Consider the following 19,128-nt stretch of genomic DNA (forward strand, 5'->3'; position numbering starts at 1 on the left):
TGGAATTTGTTTCCCATTTTAAATGCTCTTTGGCCTATATTTCCTCATCTAAGTCTCATTCCTGGCTTTTAGATGAGGAAATTGAGATTCAGAGAGTGTGACGATTTGCTGAAGGCGGGTGGACAATTATTTGCAGAATGAAGATTCCACCCCACACTCCACCAGTGGATTCCTCCTGCACCTCCACAGTCTCCACAATGGATACCCAGTCCCATGACAGATGCACACTTATGTGCAACATATTCACGCAGACACACTCCTCCACCTCCATCCCACCACTGCTAGGACCAAGACAGCAAGCATTGCCCTTTCCTGGCTCCAACTACTCTTTAACACGTATTTATGAGCATTAGGCTAGGCACCAGTGATAAAGTGATGAACCAGGAGACATGGCTCTTGATCTCACAGAGCTGACCCAGAGTCATCGAGAGTCTAGAATGAAGCAGGGATAGGGTGGATGTGAGGATGATACATTCAGAGGGATAAGAGCAGCATTGGGCAGTATAGGGAAGAAGGGGAGCATACAGGAGAGTCATCTGACACTTCCTCAGAGGGATCAGGGAAGGCATCCCGGAGGATGAGACATCCACACTGAGACCTAACTGATAGGTTGGAGTTGGCAAGACCCCTGGTGGAGCTAAAGAGAGGAGATTTGGTGAATATTCTGCACAGAGAGAGGAGCATGTAGAAACACTTGAGGGCAAGAGGAGCACAGTACCTTTGAGGAACTATGAGAAGAACAGTGTGGCCAGGGGTAATGCTCGGCTGGTGTCTGCTAAGGCTACAGAGAAGGCAGGTCTCTGTGGGGGACATCTGGTAAACCTTATTGGTATTTATGGAGCTGATGTTTGTCTTGAGGGCATTGGGAAGCCATTCAAGGGTGTAGGGAGTGATACTGGTGACAGGCTCTTATCATTCTCTTTTCCAATCCTACTGTAAGATATACTCTGGCTATAGTTTCTGCAAAAATCTGGATGTTCACATTCAGGATACATTCCTATTCAGGCTGCCACCTGTTTCACTATTGTTGCCACTTCCTGGGTCTCTGTGGCCTGTGCTAAAATGGCTCAGGTGACCAGAGCACTGTGATCTAAGATGCCATGGATATGCCAGCATGGGGATCAAATAGCTTCTAACTATTCCCTGTCCCCAGCCTCAGCCTTAACCCAGGGCCTGGACTCCAGCTGACAGAATATGGATGGACCAGCCAACATCCCTAAGGAATATTGGAACACAAGTTTAAAGTATAACTAGAAGCATGTGGACTAGCAAATTCTACCCTCATTATAAGCAAAGGGAAGCAGTATTAATACTCAATAAGTTATAAATAATAACAATTATCAATGAAAATGATGCACGGCTCACACAACATATTTGATAAATACTAAATCAATTAATTAGTAGGTAGACAAAAGAGAAGACTTGTAAGAACTTGTAAAAAGGAAAAGAAATGGTTAAATAAATTATGATAGTTTATAAAAACTATATATATTTGCTTGTATATGCATAGGATATCTACAGGAAAATTTGGAAGAAAATTAACACTAGTTACTTGTGGGATGAGGAACAGGGAGGCTGAGGACAGGGATAGGAGGGAGATTTTTTTTACTATGCCCGTTAGAATCTTTTACATTTGGAAACAGGAATGTGATACCTGATTTAAAAAATAAAATTAAACTTAACAACCCAATCATTCAGCAGAATCCCATGCAGTGATGAAAAACAGTGAGATTGAGCTATATATAAATTACAAAAAATGGGTAGTTCTCCAAGATCTTCTGTTATTTAAAACAGCCTATCTCAAAACGTATATATGTTGTAACTTTGTGGGGAAAAAAACCAAACTCATTCGATGTGTATATTTTTTAGCATATACACAGAGAAGGTCTCTGTGCCGTTCAATACAATAGCCATTGGCCACATATGGCTATGTCAATTTAAATGAACTAAAATGTAAAGTTCAGCTCCTCAGGAGCCCTAGACAGATTCGGGTGCTACCAGCCACATGTGGCTAGTGGTTGCCAAATCAGACAGTGCAGACAGAGCACATTTCCCTCAGAAAGTTCCGCCATACAGAACCAGTCTGGTTGAATCCAGCCCTGACTCACACATGGGACTGCAGAGTGTGAGAAGGGACTCTGTACTTTCTAAACCTCCATATTGTTTGAATTTCTTTTCTTTTCTTTTCTTTTCCTTTCTTTTCTTTTCTTTTCTTTTTTACAATTACTTTTATAATTTTACAAGAGAAGACGATGACTTGCATCTGTGGCAGGTGTTTATGCCTCATTAAAATCACATCCTGTATTTTTTCATGACTGCTGCCAATTCCACTCAGGAGGCAAGGGATGGCAGAGCGTTGCCAGAGGAGCTATTCTGGTGAGGGGGTAATGGAGACCACCGCCGTCTGGAATCAGAGAGAAAACACCTCTGGGAGGGAGCCCCTCAGACAGTGGCTGACCATCGAGCTAGTCTTGTTTCCTTCTGGTCCTCTGCTTTTCAGTCACAAGGGACAAAACCAGTTTGAGCGCCTGCCAGAGGGAAAAGCAGAGTCTGAAGTATTTTTAGTTCTCAGAGTTGTGGAATCTGGCAGAGGCGAGGCGGGCACTGGACAGGGAGGCCCAACTCCAAGGGACCCCGAGGTCTCCTAGGAGATGGAGATCTCGAAGGGTGGGGAGGACACTGCTCTGAGGCGGGGATGGCCATCCCACAGTGGAGTGGGAGCATGCTGGGCCAAGCTCACAATGGCACCCGGGAGTAAAACTGACAAGAACGATGGATTTGATAACTACTCCACGGTTTCTTAAACTGGAGGAATGACAAAGATGAAGAGAAACTCGGAAGAAAAAGAGATGGGATGGAGTAGAAGTGTGGCCAACAAACATTACAAAATTTTTCAACTCAAATAAAACTTGGATTTGAAATATTAAACATTGCTCTGCTTATCATCCACAAGACAGAGAAAAGCGAAATTTCCCAAGATTATAAGTAGATGGAATAAAAGGAAACTGGGTTATATCTGCTTGGGGCACTTCGTTTTTCCTCCCCTTGGAGGAAGTTTATTCCTAGCTTGGGGTCCAATTTTTTTCTTACCAGCAACAACAGAAACAGCAAAAAGGACGCAGAAGCTTTAAAGGTGGCTCAAGATTCTCCCTTTATCAAACTGGAATCTAAACTGGCACATTTGTGTTCATCACTCCTTTTTCCTTTGGAAGATTTATAATGGTCATTTAATAAGCCATTTGTTCTTATAAACCTAGTCCAGGCAGGTGGGTGGCTCATGCTTCACTCTTGCTCACTTTGTTCTTCTTTTGAGAATGTTGATCCTGCCATATTGTTTTACACCCAATGCCTTTGCTTAGATTCTTCCCTCTGTCTGGAATATCTTCCTTTCAGGCAGAGACCTCTCAGATTCCACGCATCTTAGAAGACCCAGCTCCTCTGAGTCAGAATTAATGTCATCCACCTCCCATTGTGGTTTGTGTGAGAAGCAGTTGAGAATGTGTTCATCTCCTGCATGAGACTGTGAAATCCCACAGGGACAGACAATGCATGTTCATCTCTGTGTCCCAGCTAACCCAGGGCCTGGTTTATGGTAAGTGCTTAAAATGCTGATGTCCAGCTCTTCCTCCCCTCCCATAATCTCCACCCTATTCCCTTCATTCACATTACTAATATCTATTGAGCCAATGTGCTGGGGGGAAAACAGACTGTGGTAGGTTGAGTAATGGCACCCCAAAGAAGTCCATGTCCTTATTCTGGAACCTGTGAATGTTGCCTCAGATGTCTAGAAGGAGTTTTGCAGATGTGGTCAAGATAAGGATCTCAAGATGAGGAGACTGTCTTGAATCATCTGATGTAATCACAGGGTCTTTATAAGAAAGAGGCAGGAAATCAGAGAGATGTGATGAGGGGCCACAAACCAAGGAATGAGAACAGCCTCTCAAAGCTGGAAAAGGTAAGAAAATGCATTCTCCCGAGAGCCTCCAGAAAGGAACCAGCCCTGCAGACATCGAACACACAGATAAACAGGGCACGGTCCCAGTCTTCAAGGAGCAGATTTTCTTTCTACACAGGGGAGGAGACAATTTAGGAAACTAGGACACGTGGCGGTTGAAAGTGAGAAATAATGAAGGTCTACGCTTCACCACCCTGACCACCTTCCTAAATATACTTCTGTGGACAAGCTTCCAGCTTCAAATTCAGCATTGAGAAACGAACATAGATTCCATATTTGATTCAACCCATGAAGAGTGCAGTATGGATCCGTACGCTCTACAGCTGAAGATTCTGTTCGTACAGCCCAAGATTGAGCCAGACCTACTGCTTTCGGTCAACTGTCAAAATGCGGTTGTAGAGCCAAGAAATAGGCAGATGTGAAATAGCATCTGGGCTAGCTAACACCCAGGCCTTACGTTGTTCCATCAGTGATGAAAACAGGCTCATTTTCCAGATTTATAGCCCTCCTGAAACACAAATGGAAACTAGAAGATTGGATGGCTGTCACTATGATTATGGCCTTGTACCATAACTCTCATTTTTTTCCTTTCGATTTTGTTTTTAGGTTATTTTTTCTGATTACTAAAGAAATGTAAAATTTAGAAAGTTTGCCACAGTCCAACCCCAGAAATATTTATCAACAAATAAAAGTCTTAAGACTAGCATTTTTAGGCACCCAACCAAAGAAAATAAATAATTGGATGTATATCAAAAAAAAATTTTTTTTAAAAAAAGAGGAAGCCCCTAGAGATATATGGGAGCCTCCGAATAGTATTTGTTCTCAGCTCCCTTAATTTTCCATCTCTGTAGCATTACTCAGGAACCACATTCTGAGTAATGAGGCTGAAACAGGGTAAGATTTCCAATCATCAAGGAAATACTAACCATAGTTAACACTTACGGAAGGTTTACTAAATTCCAGGCAGTACACTAGTTCATTTGGTCTTCATAATAACCCTGCACAATAACATCATAATCCCCACTTTATAGATGAGGAAACAGAAGCACAGAGAGACTTGGTAGCTTGTCCAGGGTCACAAAGCTAGCATGTGGGAGAGCTGAAAGCTGAACCAAGACAGCATATCAGCGAAAGAGCCACAGGCTAACCACCGTGTCACACTGCTTCTCAGAGAAGTCAACTGATATCACTAAACTGCACCTACTAACGCAGGAAATCAAACAAACAGAATTTAAGGAGATTTTTTTCATAAGGATTAACACAAAAAGGCTTTATGAAAAGTTGAATGAATCAAGACATCCTATTCCCATTATAATTTTAAAAGGTATTTTCCCCCCAATTTAAGTAGTAAAAATACATGTTTATTGTTGAAATTTTGAGCAATGTACAAAATATAATGAAGAAAATAAAAAATCACGTGGTTTCCCTCAGCTGCTTCTTTCTGTGGGCTAAGGCAATGCCTCTGAAAGTGAGATCAGTAGATGCAAGATACCAGGATCACCTGAAGCTCATCTTTAAAAATATGGATTCCGAGACCCCATCTCAGACCTACAAAAGCAGAATCCCTGAGGGACTGAGCTCAGAATGTTGCTACGCAGCATCACGTGACAGCTCGCAGCCCTAGACGTGGGAGAACTCATTCAGAGACGTCTCATGCTCCCCACAGATGCAGAAGCTACAGGACCTAGGCAAATATTGGAAGTTCTTACTAGATGTTCATTTTGTTTCAAGGAGTCTGAAATGGAATTTAAGGTGTATTTCTAATACTGCTTATAGTGTACTAAAGTGTACTAAATTTAACTAATATTTTTTACATTTTGAAATTGAATTTTAAATTCAATTTTAAAAGTAAAAGCTGCAATTTTAGTCATTCTTTGCCCAGTAGAGTTTGAGTATCATTGCCCGAGGCTTAAAAAGAGAGGTCCAGAATTCTTAAGACCCAGAATTCAAAACTCATTCCCCCCAACCCTTACCCTCTAAGCTTACCCTCCCCCCCACCAGCCTTTCCTTTCTGAAACCAAATTGTCATTAGGGGCAGTAGAGAAAGGGGAACTGAGGAAACCATGTCCCACTTGAAAGTCAGGCTTGGGGTGAGGAAAAAACAGATTACTCCATGGTATACTTTCCTGACCTTCAGCTACAGGCTCTGTGCCCAGGGTCCAAACCGCTTGAATGCACCCCCTAAGGGCCCCAAGCAGTGTTTGTGTCCTCAGTTCTGAGCCCATTCAGGGCCCGGCATCTAGCTTTGCTTTTCCATAAAGCAGAATGGTTCCTCCCCATTAACATCAGGCCCATATTCAAGCTATTAGCCAAACAAAAGATTTTCCAAATATGGACCCAAAAAAGCATGTGCACTTTGAAGGCCACAAATAAGCTTAAATAGCTAAACCATATTAAAAAAAAGCAAGCCAACAATTGACGCCAAAAGCGTGAGTCCTTAAGGAACAGAACAGCAAGACAAAAGCCAGAAAGAGGAACAAAAATACGCATTGTAGGGGAGGGGCAAGCAGGGAGGTGTAGATTTATATGGAAGAGCTGACATCATTGTTTCCCAATAATACTCTGCATGCAGGAAACAGATGGGAAAGAAGTGGTGGAAGGGACTACTTATGGTTACAGGGCATGCTCTCTGTTTAGAAGCCTGCCATTTGGAACCTAAATGTTTTACTTTGAAAAACCGGGGATGAGAACTCCATTGCCAGAAGTTGTATTAAATTCTAGCTAAATCCTGTGAACTTATCACCTTGGCAATGCATGGTGAAATGGAGCTCTGCATATCAGACCCTGATTTTCCGCCAGCTGACCTGTTTGGGTCCAGAGGACACAGGGCTGTGGGATGGGAATTTAATGTCAGACAGACACGCTTTCAGTCCTGGTTCTTCTACCTCCTGGCTGGGTGACGTCAGGCAAGTTACTTAACCTGAGTTGGTCTTCATATAAAAAATGGGAGACAAAACAGAACTTTCCACACTATAGGGAGAGGTTGAGGTTGCACACTGATGCCATACTGCTCGACTGGATCAAGACACATAATTAGGACGGTCACTTAACATTCTTGAAAGAAGTCCTCTCTTTTAACAGACTCCCTCGTTGTCCTGCCCTTAGGCAGGGCACAGACAACAGCTAAACCAATTGCCAGTCTTGGTATGATCAGCTACTCTGTCTTCGCCTGAGGGTAGCTTTCACTCTCCTGCCGCTGAAGACAGCCCCCATGCCCAAGCCTGGCCACTAGAAGTCACTCTCAACTACCTTTCCCAGAATTTCAGCGTCTTCTCCCTCAGGGTGCAAGAAGGCGTGACCAATTACAAGTATCAGGCAAAACCATGTTGTTTCCTGTCTGTAGACACCAAGCATCCCATCTCCCCCCATCTCTGTCACTCCTCATGGTCAGATGATATTTATCATGGAGCCCTCATTTCATTCTCTGTAGTTCTTTTAGCTCTCGTCCCCTCCCACGACCCCACTAGGCTGAGAGCAACTTGAGAACATCTTTGTAAATCCGAGAGTGTCTTGCACATTAGACTCCCATTAAATATTTGTTGCGTTGAAATGAAAAACCCCACACAAGATGGTTTCTGAATAAAAACATGAAAAGAGCCAGGGAAAGAAATATGCATAATTGCACAAATGAGCTCAGTTGCCTGTCACGAAAGCTATAGATTTATTTATAGTTTGCCAGAATCCTACTTTATATGTCAAACTGTTTTCTGGTGTCTGTAACAGTAAGAGCTGGGATATGTTGCTTTGGGGGGGGGGGTGACATTCATCCCTCTCTCTCTGGGGGAGGTGGGGAGGGGGCCTCAAAGGCATTCTGGGGCAGCATCAGGCCATGGGCGTGGTACTAGGGCCTGGTATGCATCAGCCAAGCTTGAACTAGAACAAAGAGTGCCTGAGACTCCATCCCAGAAACTCAGTTGGTTCTGGGGCCCCGCCAAGAATGTGGTTCATACCGAGGACTGACTGGTGAGGCGCTAGGAAAAGGCAGTGTTTCTGGGGCGTCCTGTACGAAGTCTGGGTCAGTTTCTATCTTGGAGGAGCTAGAAGTCCCCATGGGGAACCTTAAACAATTTTGGATTCCTAATGCTCCAGACATCAGCAGTGTCTCCGGGCCTGGCTTTCTGGAAGGGCTCTAACACTGACTTCCTGAGGAGGAAATAGGGTCAGTCAATCAAGTGCCGTGTGTTGGCCATGGGGCTCAGCCACAGGGTTCAGTCTGAGAGGCGAGGTGCACGACCAAATTTGTGTGAGCTGCTGACTGCCCCCTGCCCTCAGCAGAGCGCACCGCTGACTTGCCAGTTAGAAAACAGAACAATAAGGGGGCATGAAGATCAAACTGGGTGTCTCGGACTCTAACCCAAAGGGCGTTCCAAGAGAGAAGAGGACTGTGGCTGCCGTGGGCAGGGAGAGGCCTGGGAGGAAAAGGTGGGGTCTGGTTGGTCTTGAAAGCTGGCAGGTTTAGAATAGCGGTGTGTGAAAAGCACCTTGCAGAGGGCAAAGGGCCATGCAAATGTCAGTTGTTATTATTATTAATGATCTAATGGCTGGGGGAAGAACAAAGCAAAGAGAGAAAAGGCTATTTTTTTTGCAGGGTTATGGGATCGTTTTTTTGTTTTTGTTTGTGTTTTTTGTGTTTTTTTTTTTGTTTTTTTTTTTACAAAACTGTAATATAAATGCCAAATTGTAAAAAGTGCTACTCTGGGAAATTGTGTTTGCGCCTAGGACTGTGGCCTTGGGAGTCAGGTAGATCTGGGTTTAAACCCTGCCTTTCCTATCTCTATAATCTTCGTAAGATATTTAACCTCTTTCATCTAGTGTCCTCCTCTATAAAATGGGGATTAAAAAAATGCCTAATTCTTACAGATGTCAAAAATATTACTTTGTATGTATAAAGTGACTGGCACACAGTTAGCAATCAATGAGACAGTGACTCTAACTCCTAATGAAAATAACAAGCCAGTCTGATTTAGGGCTCAGCCTTCACTTCTGGGTCCCTTCTCTCTTTCCAAGAGACCTTCTTTTCCTCCTTCTTCTTTTAGCCATCCAGAAGCACCATGTTCTCATTTTTCTCCATTAAAAGTTGCTCTTAGAAAAAAAATCTAATACCAGTACCTGCTTTTCTCTGAATTGCAGTCAGCACCTTTCCTCTGGGTGCTCTTTATTTTAAGTCTTACCTAAAACTGCATCCTGGGGGGAGGGTTAGAGGGACAGGCTCTAGACTCCTGAAGTTTTGGGAGGCTGTGGCCCCACCTCAGTAAAGACCTGAAGCCAGCCCTTTGAGGGAGGAGCATCAAGACCGATTAAACTCAAGCGTGGCATTTGTACTGGGGCATAGAAATAGCTCAGAAAATTGGGTGGGACATGCACCCATAAGCTAAAAGAAAAGTCATTTGAAAGGTGGGGATAAGTGGGAAAAAGCTACGTTGGCTTGAATTCAAGGCAAGTCATGAGTGAAAAACAAAACAATAAGAAAACAAGTGGCTCCACGTTCCTGGGCCTCAAAACCGGTGTGAAGGAACCACAGAAGGGACAGTGGAGTTCCAAAACCCAGAGGCCAGTGGGGGCAGACAGCTCAGCTCGATCAGTCTGTGGTGGAGGAAATGAGCACCAGGTCGCCCCAATTAGAAGGGTCTGTCACTACTTTGTTCCAAAAATATTTAGTTACAATATCTAATGGAAAAAGAGTGGCGGGGGGCACAATTCTTATCCTCAGACGAAGTCCCGGATCTTTCAGGCCACCTGCTTCTCCCACCCACAGCCACACACGCTGCCACAAAATCCCAGGAAACTCTCCGGTGAGGTGATTCCCAGAAGCGAACAGTCCCCAGCAAGTGTTTCAGAACAGCCTAGGTCAATCAGCTTCTGGAATTCAGAATGCGTTCTCCCCTCCTCCCCACTCCCACAGAAAAGTTTTCCAGCTAGTCCAAAGATGCCTGATGGAGTGGGGGGGGGGGTAAAAGAGGATGCAGCAAAAACTACAGCTCCAAACTGGGGAGCTTATTCCCCATTCACAGCATCATCTGTGGGAAAATGCGTTCCCACTTTCATCATGTTTCCCTCTGCCCCAGCACGAGGCCAGGCCTCCAGCTCCCTCCGACCCCATGGCAGATGGTTCACTGGGCTCCAGGGAATGTCTGGGGTGACAGGAGAGTGGGCTTCCTCAGCAGGGCCAACGCCTGAGCCTCCTGAGGCTGGAAGGCATCTGAGTGGCCACCGCTGGGGGTGGGTAGGGGAAGTGGAAGGGTGAGGCTGTGCCTGTGGTCAAGGGGCTGTTGGGATGGGTCTGGAGAGTGGCAGGAGGGAGGGGTGTGGGTAGATGGAAGTAGCTGTTTCTATTCTCTGAGTGGGTTGTTCGCCATGTCCAGACCCTACAGAGTAAGTGACAGTCAGACTGTGTTATCAGTCAGTTTGTTTCAGGTTTAAGGCCTTAATTCTCCTCTTTGGGTTCTGCCTGTTCAATTCTGGGACCCAAATATGGGGATGCCCCTCGAAACTCAAGCCTGTGAGGCTGCTGTTCTGTCCCCACACTACTTCCAAGACCTGATTTCTCTTTCAGTTCCCTTTGGTTTCAGGAGTGGCTGGGTATCCTTCTCAGAGCTTTTCAACTCAGAGGGCCCTTTCAACTCAGACTGGCATTTTGCTCTTCCACCCCTACGCACTGATGGTCCACTCCCCGGTGGCTCTGGGAAATCCCTGCATGAAATGGCCTCTTCATTCAATGAGGCAACCAATCTGCTTCCCATCCCTCTTCATAACTGATTACCCATTTCACTGGAGCCCTCGCTCATTCAGTCATGGACGGTATGTGGTTATACTAGGGCAAGTCCAGGGTTTGAGGATAATAATAGCTACATTCATAGCTTTCCATACGCATGTCCTCTGCCAAGTGCTTTGCCTGTATGAACTCATTTATCTTCATATCAGTCCTCTTATCACCATTTCACAAACGAGGAAACTGAGGCCCAGGAGGGTCAGTAACTTACACCAGGGTCAGGAACAGGCAAAGCTGGGATTTGGTGCCAGACAGTAAGCTTCCAGAACTCCTAATGGGAGTCCCCAGCAGAGGCACCTGACTTGGGAGGTCAGGGAAGGTTTCCAGGAGCAACTGAGACCTCAAGAATGAAGAATGAGGTAGGGAGGGTGTGATAAGGGTGTGCCCGGCAAGATGCTAGGGAGGAAAAGGCTAAGCCAAAGAGAGGACCTGCCGCGGTTCTCCAGGCAGTGTTAAATCCTGCCTGGGTATCTTATCTATTTGATTGTAGATAGTAGCTTTTACACGTTCTCCTTCAGTTATATGACAGCTAATTTCAAAGCTTCATTGAGCCACTGGTTTCTGGAAGTTTGTTACATCCCTTATTTCTCGAGTCTGGGGTGCACGTTTCTTTCTCTCCACAGTACCTGCACTGTGCTGCAATCCCTACTTAATAAATAAACCAGTAAACAAACTGAGAGAATGATTTAGCCTCAGAAATTCTATATATATAAATTTTTCTTCCGTTTTAATCTGATAAGAACTAGAAAAGAATCTTCAGTCATAAAAAGGCTCACGGTCCTTATCAAACATTCAGAGGCTACATTCTGAATAGTCCAGTTTCCTCAACGAGGGAGAAAACAGTCTGTAAAATACACTGCCAGCAGCAGTTCCCAGCTCTGCCTGCATATCCGAATCCTCTAGCAAGCTCTCAAAAACATACCCATGCCTGCCTGGGCACCAAGAAATTCTGATTTAATTGTTCTGAGATGGGACCTGAGCAACACCTTGCATCACCTTTTTTTTTTTTTTTTTAAGCTCCTCCGGTGATTCTCGTGGGCTGCCATCACGGGAAACCACTGGGTCAGACAATATCACCTTTTCCCAGGGATCAAATAAAATGACAGATTTGCTCCGAACGGTGAGAAAGTCCTCAGCCTTCATAGCGGAGACAGATGACACAAAGGGAGGCAGAAGACAGCTTTTCGATAGCGTTCTCTTACTGGTCCCTTGTCTCCTGGCCCCAGCACTTTCAAGCTGTGTGGGAAGACCCAGGGCGTTGGGCTGAGAAACAGGGCTTCAACCGCAGCCTTCCAACCACCGGTGACAAAATGATGGGGTTTTCATCACATAGCTGCAAGCAATGGCCTTGCATTCAGTGGTCAAAAGGAAGACACCCAAAACTGGACTATTTTCAGCATACCAGTGAGGAAGGGATGCTCTTCTCCCTCTACTCCAGACAGGAAGATAAAGCTATCTGATTCCCAGTGGAGAGCTGAGGGTGGGGTGGCGGTCATCGTGCCGGCCAAGCTGGCCACGAACAACCCTGTGCCATTCTTGAGTGTTCTTACCAGGGGGGAGGAAAGTGGTCAGAGAAGCAAAAGGGAGGAACTGACCCTTCACATCAGGCCTGTGTGCAGCTGGGATGAATCAACAGCAGGGTCTGAACTTGGCATCTGTGTGGATGCCCACAGAAACTGTATACACGATTTGTGTGTGTGTGTGTGTGTGTGTGTGTGAGTGTGTATGTGTGTGTGTGTGTGTGTGTGTGTGCCCACGCATTCATTCCTATGAGAGAGGGCTTCTGGTTTTCATCAGCTTCCTACAGATTAAGGATGACACTTGGCCCTGAGCAGCTTCTGCTCTAAGCTGGACACCTATTTGTCACCCACATACCCTGGCCTGGCAGATTTATCCAGCTGAAGGTAGCAAGGCTGGCTGGAGCAAATGACTGAAGTGGATGGCATTCATCCTTCATGCTCGGCCTCAGAGGTGTAGCTTCCCCATTCTCAGATGGCCTGAGCACAGCAAATTGTCACCAGCTTTGCCCTCCCCCCCAGCTTGGGGCTTTCCCTCCCTGGCCAAGCACAAGGGCTCTCTTGGCATCCCTGCATCTCTGTCCTCCTCTTCTGCCTTTGTGCTCCCAGACCCGAATCCATTTTTCTCTGTCTCTACGCAGGATCGTCACCTCACCCTTGACTCCAGAATCCAGGAATCATCATGTTCGTCTTGTGAGGCCCTCCCTAGCCTTCTGATTTCTTTACCATCTGACTTGTCACCCTCAGGATTCTGGGTTGAACTTCCAGGGTAGCAGGCAAAGGAGCAGTGCCCAGGTCAGCTTTTCCTCCCTGGGGGCAGAGTCCAGGCCTTATCTACTAACCAATACATGTTTCAGAAAGTCCTGGGGAAAACACACTGTTTGAGGAAAAAGCCATTAGCATTTTGCTCACTGATGGTACAGTGCAGGAAAAATAAGAGTCAACTACATGACTAGTTTTAGATGTGGCAAAAAAGAAATCCTGATCACTCTCATTTATATAAGCTGTTTATCATGCACACCTAATTCTCATGTGGCACAAGAATGGTGTCTCGATCATTAAGTGGGTCAGTTTCCTTTTGTTTCAAAGCTAGACTGTATTCAGGTATGTCAGACTTGAAAGTTTGCTGATCCTGTGACAGGACTGTCTGCTTTCAATTTAGGGAAAAAAAATCATTAGAGGAGAATGTTGGCCTAGATGAGAAAGCTAGGGAGGGGAGAAGAGCCTGGTACTCCAGGTCCCTCTGCACCCTCTGTGATTTACTGTATGACCTTAGGCAGGTCAATTTACCTGTCTGGGCTTCCTTGCCTTCCCTGCCCACTCCCCCAAAGGCTGGGCACACAGGTACTGGCTTTCATTTTTTTTCCTCTAAGCAGTAGCCCCCTTCCTTCCCCCCCCCCACATGAAACCTGTATGGAAGCCCAAAATATAAAGCAAGTGAAAGAAGAGCTGCCAAAGACTGTCTTTGAGGTGTCTTCACAGAATGCTTGGATTCCTGGCTCATCATATGATTTATGACATTGTAAGAATGGGGCGGGACTAGCAAGTACCCCCATACAACTCTCATGCTTGACGGGGAGGCCAGAATAACACCCAGATGGCAAAGGGGGAAACCCCAGGAGCAGTTGTAGTGAACCTGGACTTAAACCTGAAGTTCCTCACGAAAATGGGTGGAGGGAAACATTCCCGCATGAACTTCTGAGGGTAGTGGTGAAGACGCACCCTCGGACTTCTAGCGCATTTGAAAAAGTTCAGTCCAATTTTCTTTCAAATTGCCCTCTCCCAGATTATTGGAGAGGATGAAATGAGTTGACTGTTATACCTTGGTTTCAAAAGAGGCAGTTTTGAAACCTGTGGTCCCCCAAACTCCAAGATACTAAGCCATTTGTCCTAATGACACAGCAGACACTGAGGTCTAGAAAACCGCAGGAATATCACACCACTGCAAATTACGAGGTGGTGCTGAGTCTTTAAAAAAATGGAATTGAAACAAAATTATTGTACTGTTTTTGAGATGCACATTTGATAGGAGCTAATCAAATCGTTTTTGAGATGATTTTCCTGGAGGCAGAATTATTCTGCACAGTGAAACAGTCCTCCAGTTTCCTCCTTTGTTATAGCTATCTGTGTGTAAATACAAGGCCTATATAGTGGACTATTTTCTCTCTCACTTAAGTTTCTGAAGACAAGGCCTTTTTGTCAGGGTATGCGCAAGACCAGTCAACCTTACAAAAGGAGTCATTTTCTGCTCAATATCCCCAACTTTTCTATGACTAAAAACATCTAACTTCAAATGCTGTTATTGTAATCTAGATTGTTTTCTTTCCCTCTCCCCCAACAAATGTTTAAATTGTCTCTACTCTGCAGGATCCCCTTTTTAAAAAAAGTCCAATCTGACCTTGAAAGCGGAGAGGCTGGCTCTCTTTTTCTTTTATATACCCTCAACTATTTTAAAATCTAGGCCCTCTGGCCTTTTTGCAGCACTCTTCTTGTCTGACACACCAAACGCTAATCTGAAAGCCAAGAGGAGGTAAAGGGTCTGGGAGGTTGGGAAGGGGAGGGAGGGAGGTACTATATATCTGGCATCAGTTCAGAAATTCAGAAAATGTTTGTGCAACCACTCCCCCAGCCAGGATCCACCGCACCCCCTGCCTTCCAGCACATTAATAAAAAAAGATGTGAGCAGATGAAATTGGAGAGCCCGGGCAGGACACCCAAGGCGGTCATAATTATGTACCAGGAGAAGCCCACTGATCACCATCCCACAAGTGTAGCCCGCAACCCTCCCCTCCCACATCCAAAATTTGCGATCAGGACCTCTGGAGCTCCCACCCCCAGCCCGCAGAGGTAGCCGGTTAAACTTAAGCAGCACCGCCCATTAACGGCTGGTGTGCGCCCAACGGAAGGACTGCCACAACGTCTGCACGTCGGGGTGGCTGTGCTGTGCACCTTAGAAATCATACATGTTCTTTAAAAAGAAAAAAAAGTACACTGCGCCCACAGGCCTAGACTACATTAAGTTGTGAACTGAATCTATCACACCCCAGAAAAGTCCATCCCGCCCTCAAACAAAAAGAAAAGGGGGGGGGGGGAGACGCGAAGGCACTTTACCATCCTGTCCTGAGCTCTCCAGATACTCGGTCAGGTCACAGCCAAAGGCACTGGCGGCTCCCTTTCGTTTCAGCTTCTGCTTGGCACCCTTGTTCTTCATGAGTTAGTCCCGAAGAGGTTGCCCCTCCGTCTCCCCCTCCCCTGTGCTTGGCACCGCGCCTAGGATGGTCTCCCGGGTCAGATCAGCGGCGGCGGCGCGGCTCTGGGGGGCCGCATGGGCGCGCGGAGGAAGAGCGGCCCGGGACAGCGCGCATGGACCCGGCGGGGCGCTGAGCCCGGCGCGGCCGCGGAGCCTGCAGTCCACGGCGCGCTCCTCCAGGGCCGCGGGGCCGGAGGCCGGGCGGAGCTGGCGGCCGCGGGCCGGCCGCCGGGAGTGTCACTTCCTCACTTGGAGTCCCAGGGACTTTCACGGGCTGCCGCGGTGTCTTCGGGTGTTTTCCTCCGCTTCGGAGGGAGGGCGAGCTCTCCTTTCCGCCTCTGCAGATGCCCCGGAGAGGACGGGAGCGCGCGAAGCGGGCGGCAGCCGGGCGGCGAGGAGACAGCCCGGGGGCTGCGTGGCTCCTCTGCCCTGCGCCCGCTGTCTTGCCTTCAGATGGCTTTGGGAACGCGAAAAACAAGCATCCTGTCTCTCTCGCCCGCCCTCACGCCTTCCTTTTTTTCCTGTCTTACAAATCCTAGGATCATCCAGCTCAGGAAACGCTGGAAGGAAGTTAGCTAGGGAGGGGGGCGGAGGGTGGAAATTTTTGGCAGCTCCGCGCTGCGTGTGTATGGGGCCGGAGGAAGTAGGTGGGTGGGTTGAGGAGCACGGGGTGGGGGGGAGGACGCGCTCTTCGGAGAGCTGGTCGGCGGCTCTGGAGATAACTGGGCAGCTCGGGAGGAAACCGCCGCGCTCCCAGGAGGACCCGCAGCCCCAGCCGCCCGCTTCCTGCCCCACCACGGCCTCGGAGGAGGGCCGGAGGAGGCGCGCCGGCCTCGGGACCGAGGGTGCTAGGTGGAACTGGAAAAAGTCCTGCCTCGCTTTAATCCTCGTTGTCACCGTCTCTTTGACACTTTCTATTTTGGTGCCTGCCTTCTCCTACACAAACGCTTGAAGTAGTGACAGAGACAAAGGCAGGGATTCCAGCGGAGAAACCCGACGGCGAGCGGTTTTCCGCCAGCCACTCCCATCCTCCTCTCCAGCGCCCAGGTACCCCGAATCCTGTTAGCTCCCTTCCTGCGCTGAGGGAAGACTGGGGACTGCCGCCCTGTAACCACTGCCCGGGAAATCAGATTTCTGGTTACAGATTCATGCACACACACACACACACACACACACACGCGCGCGCGCGCGCATTATTGCAGTTTGGCAAATGAAAGTGATTTGCAGGGCATCCAGGATTTAAGGTGACTGATATTCTAACATAATGTGGAGAAAGGAGTCTCCCAGGCTGTTTCATAATTTGTCTCAAGTTTTCAGGAGGACGTGGTTTTTTCTTCTCCAGTTAGATCTGAAATTCTTTGACTTCTGTGTACTCAGCACACAGTAAGAGCTCAAATTCTTGTGATTTAACCATTTGAAGATTAGATTAAACTTCCTGTATAAATTCAGATCCATATATAGACTTGAAGGGTAGGGACGTTCATACAGCTCAGATTGCTGACAGAAACTTTAAGTGTAGTATTTTAGTTACTGAATCCCTTTACCTCACTTAATTCCCCATGTATCACAGTGACAGTGAACTTTGACCCTTAACCTTCTGTCTTTGCCAGAGGTCACAAGTGACAGCCTGCCTTCCGAATCTGGCCCACAGATGTGTTTGGTTTGGCACACACAATGCTTTAAAATTTTTTAAAATTAATTGCCAACTTTAAAGGGTTAAGAGATTTCACTTAAAAGATCGGAATTTCTAACTTCTCTTGCAAAAATAGGAGATCTGGTAACACGGAAATGGCAGTATTGCATGGCATGGACAGCTGATGCCCAGCTGTGACAGACCCCTCTCAGGTTTGCAGCTCCCACTGCCTGTCTTCCCCCCCTTTGCACCTGCCTGGCTTCTGGAGCCACTTGAGTTCCCAGCCCAAGCTCTGTGTATGGGGTCTCCTTCCTCCCATTTTCCGTCCGTTTCTCAGTGACACTAGCATTGCAGCAGTCATCTTGGCTAGACATTTTCAAGTAACCACTGACTCATTTCTTTCCTCCCCCACCTCCAGGCTAGTTCTGCCTGGACCGATGAGTCCTTCAAAATGCTTCTCCTCTGGGTTTCTTCTTTTCCACGCCCATTCAGTAAGGATTGTTCACTCCTCAGTTATTAGAATAACTCATAGTGGGATTTGCTGAGTCCGGTCTCTGCCCACTTCATCCATCCTATGTAGTAAAGGCTTGCTGAACCTTCCTGAAATATTGTTGTTATATGTCTGCTTTGTTCAAAACCAGCCCATGACTCCTGTTTTCTAGTGCCAGGACAGCAATTTCTAAGTGTTTGAGAATATCTGGTAGGGTATTCAGTGTGATGGTTTGTTCCTCCCTTTATTTATAGAGAATCATTTCCATATGAGTCGATAATTATTACTATTAACACTCGTTTAGGAGTTTACTGTAGTGAGGACTTTCATACTTGTCATTTCATCTACCCTACAGTGGATTTCATCACTTTGGCAGCAAAGGAGAGAGGCCAAAGGGGTGCTTTTTTCCTGGGTCAGGCTCCCAGAACACATATGGATAAATTGTCAAGTTCTTGAATTACCTCTTGAAATCTTTGAAAACATTCTTTTAACTTTTCATTTTGAAGTAATTTCAGCTTATAAAAAATTTGCAAATAATAGTCAAAGAATTCCATTTACCCTTCACTCCGCCTTCCCAAATATTAATATCTGCTATAATCAGAGCACAAGTGTCAAAATTAGGAAATTTATATTGATACCATAATATTAACTAAGCAATAGCCCTTATTCAAATACCAACTAATTTTTAATTACATCATTTTTGTTAAATATAATCTTTCTCACAATGAAGTCCACCAGTAATTTATAAATAATTCTCATATACTTCACAGTATAGCATTCGCTGTGTATCAGATCCCCTCAGTCACCAACAAACACAGAAGTGTAGGTTATCACAAAACAGCGCTGCCTAGGTGAACCAGGAAAGCTGGTGACCTGGACACAGCCCTAAGATTCTTCTGTGCTTTACTGAGGATTCCCCAGGGGGTGCTGCAATCCTAGATGTTTCATCCTGGAACAGCCTGAGACCTTTTGGTCCCTGCTTCATGATAAGTCATGTGAAGTTGGGTTCAAGTTGTTTAGCGTTCAGGGTTGAGATAATACTGAGCACTGGGCAAGGTGTCCGTTATGCCTGGGTTGATTGAATAAACATTTGATATATGTTCACGGTGGTTCTTTGTCTTTATTTGATAACTCTCAATTATCTACACGTTATGGTTGGGAGAATTCACAATTTATCAAGCCAGATAATGAAGCCACATTGTGACAGCAAGACTCAGGAAGCTGGAAAACTGTCCCCCTCCCCATTTGTCCCTGTCCCCTTTCATTGCTGAGTGTGCCCTGTGATAGATGCCAAGCTTGAATTGAGCCCTTGCTCTGCACACTCTGTTTTTCTTTCTCTTTCCTTCCTCTGCTTATCTCTTCCTCTTCTCATTTTTCTTTCTCCTTGCTTACCCTGAGACGTGTACCTTTTACAGGGTCTGCTGAGGAAAATCGGATTTGGATTTCAGAGGGTTTATCCGTTGGGTTTGGGATTTCCTAGAAAGTAAGATTATCTGGAGATTGCATAGGACGGC

The 19,128-nt window shown here is 46.2% G+C and overlaps 1 protein-coding gene across 1 annotated transcript in view; it reads right to left on the bottom strand.

Moving 5' to 3' along the window:
* ARHGAP31 (Rho GTPase activating protein 31) overlaps positions 1-15,678 on the bottom strand; it is a 100,035-nt gene extending 84,357 nt beyond the window's left edge. The window contains exon 1 of the mRNA XM_026493904.4: positions 15,353-15,678. Coding sequence (XP_026349689.2) covers positions 15,353-15,452 — 100 coding nt within the window. The 5' untranslated portion in view covers positions 15,453-15,678. The remainder of the gene's footprint in view (positions 1-15,352) is intronic.
* Between the last annotated feature and the right edge of the window lie 3,450 nt (positions 15,679-19,128).

The sequence above is a fragment of the Ursus arctos genome, unplaced genomic scaffold (assembly GCF_023065955.2).
Source record: "Ursus arctos isolate Adak ecotype North America unplaced genomic scaffold, UrsArc2.0 scaffold_4, whole genome shotgun sequence".
NCBI classification, from domain to species: domain Eukaryota; kingdom Metazoa; phylum Chordata; class Mammalia; order Carnivora; family Ursidae; genus Ursus; species Ursus arctos.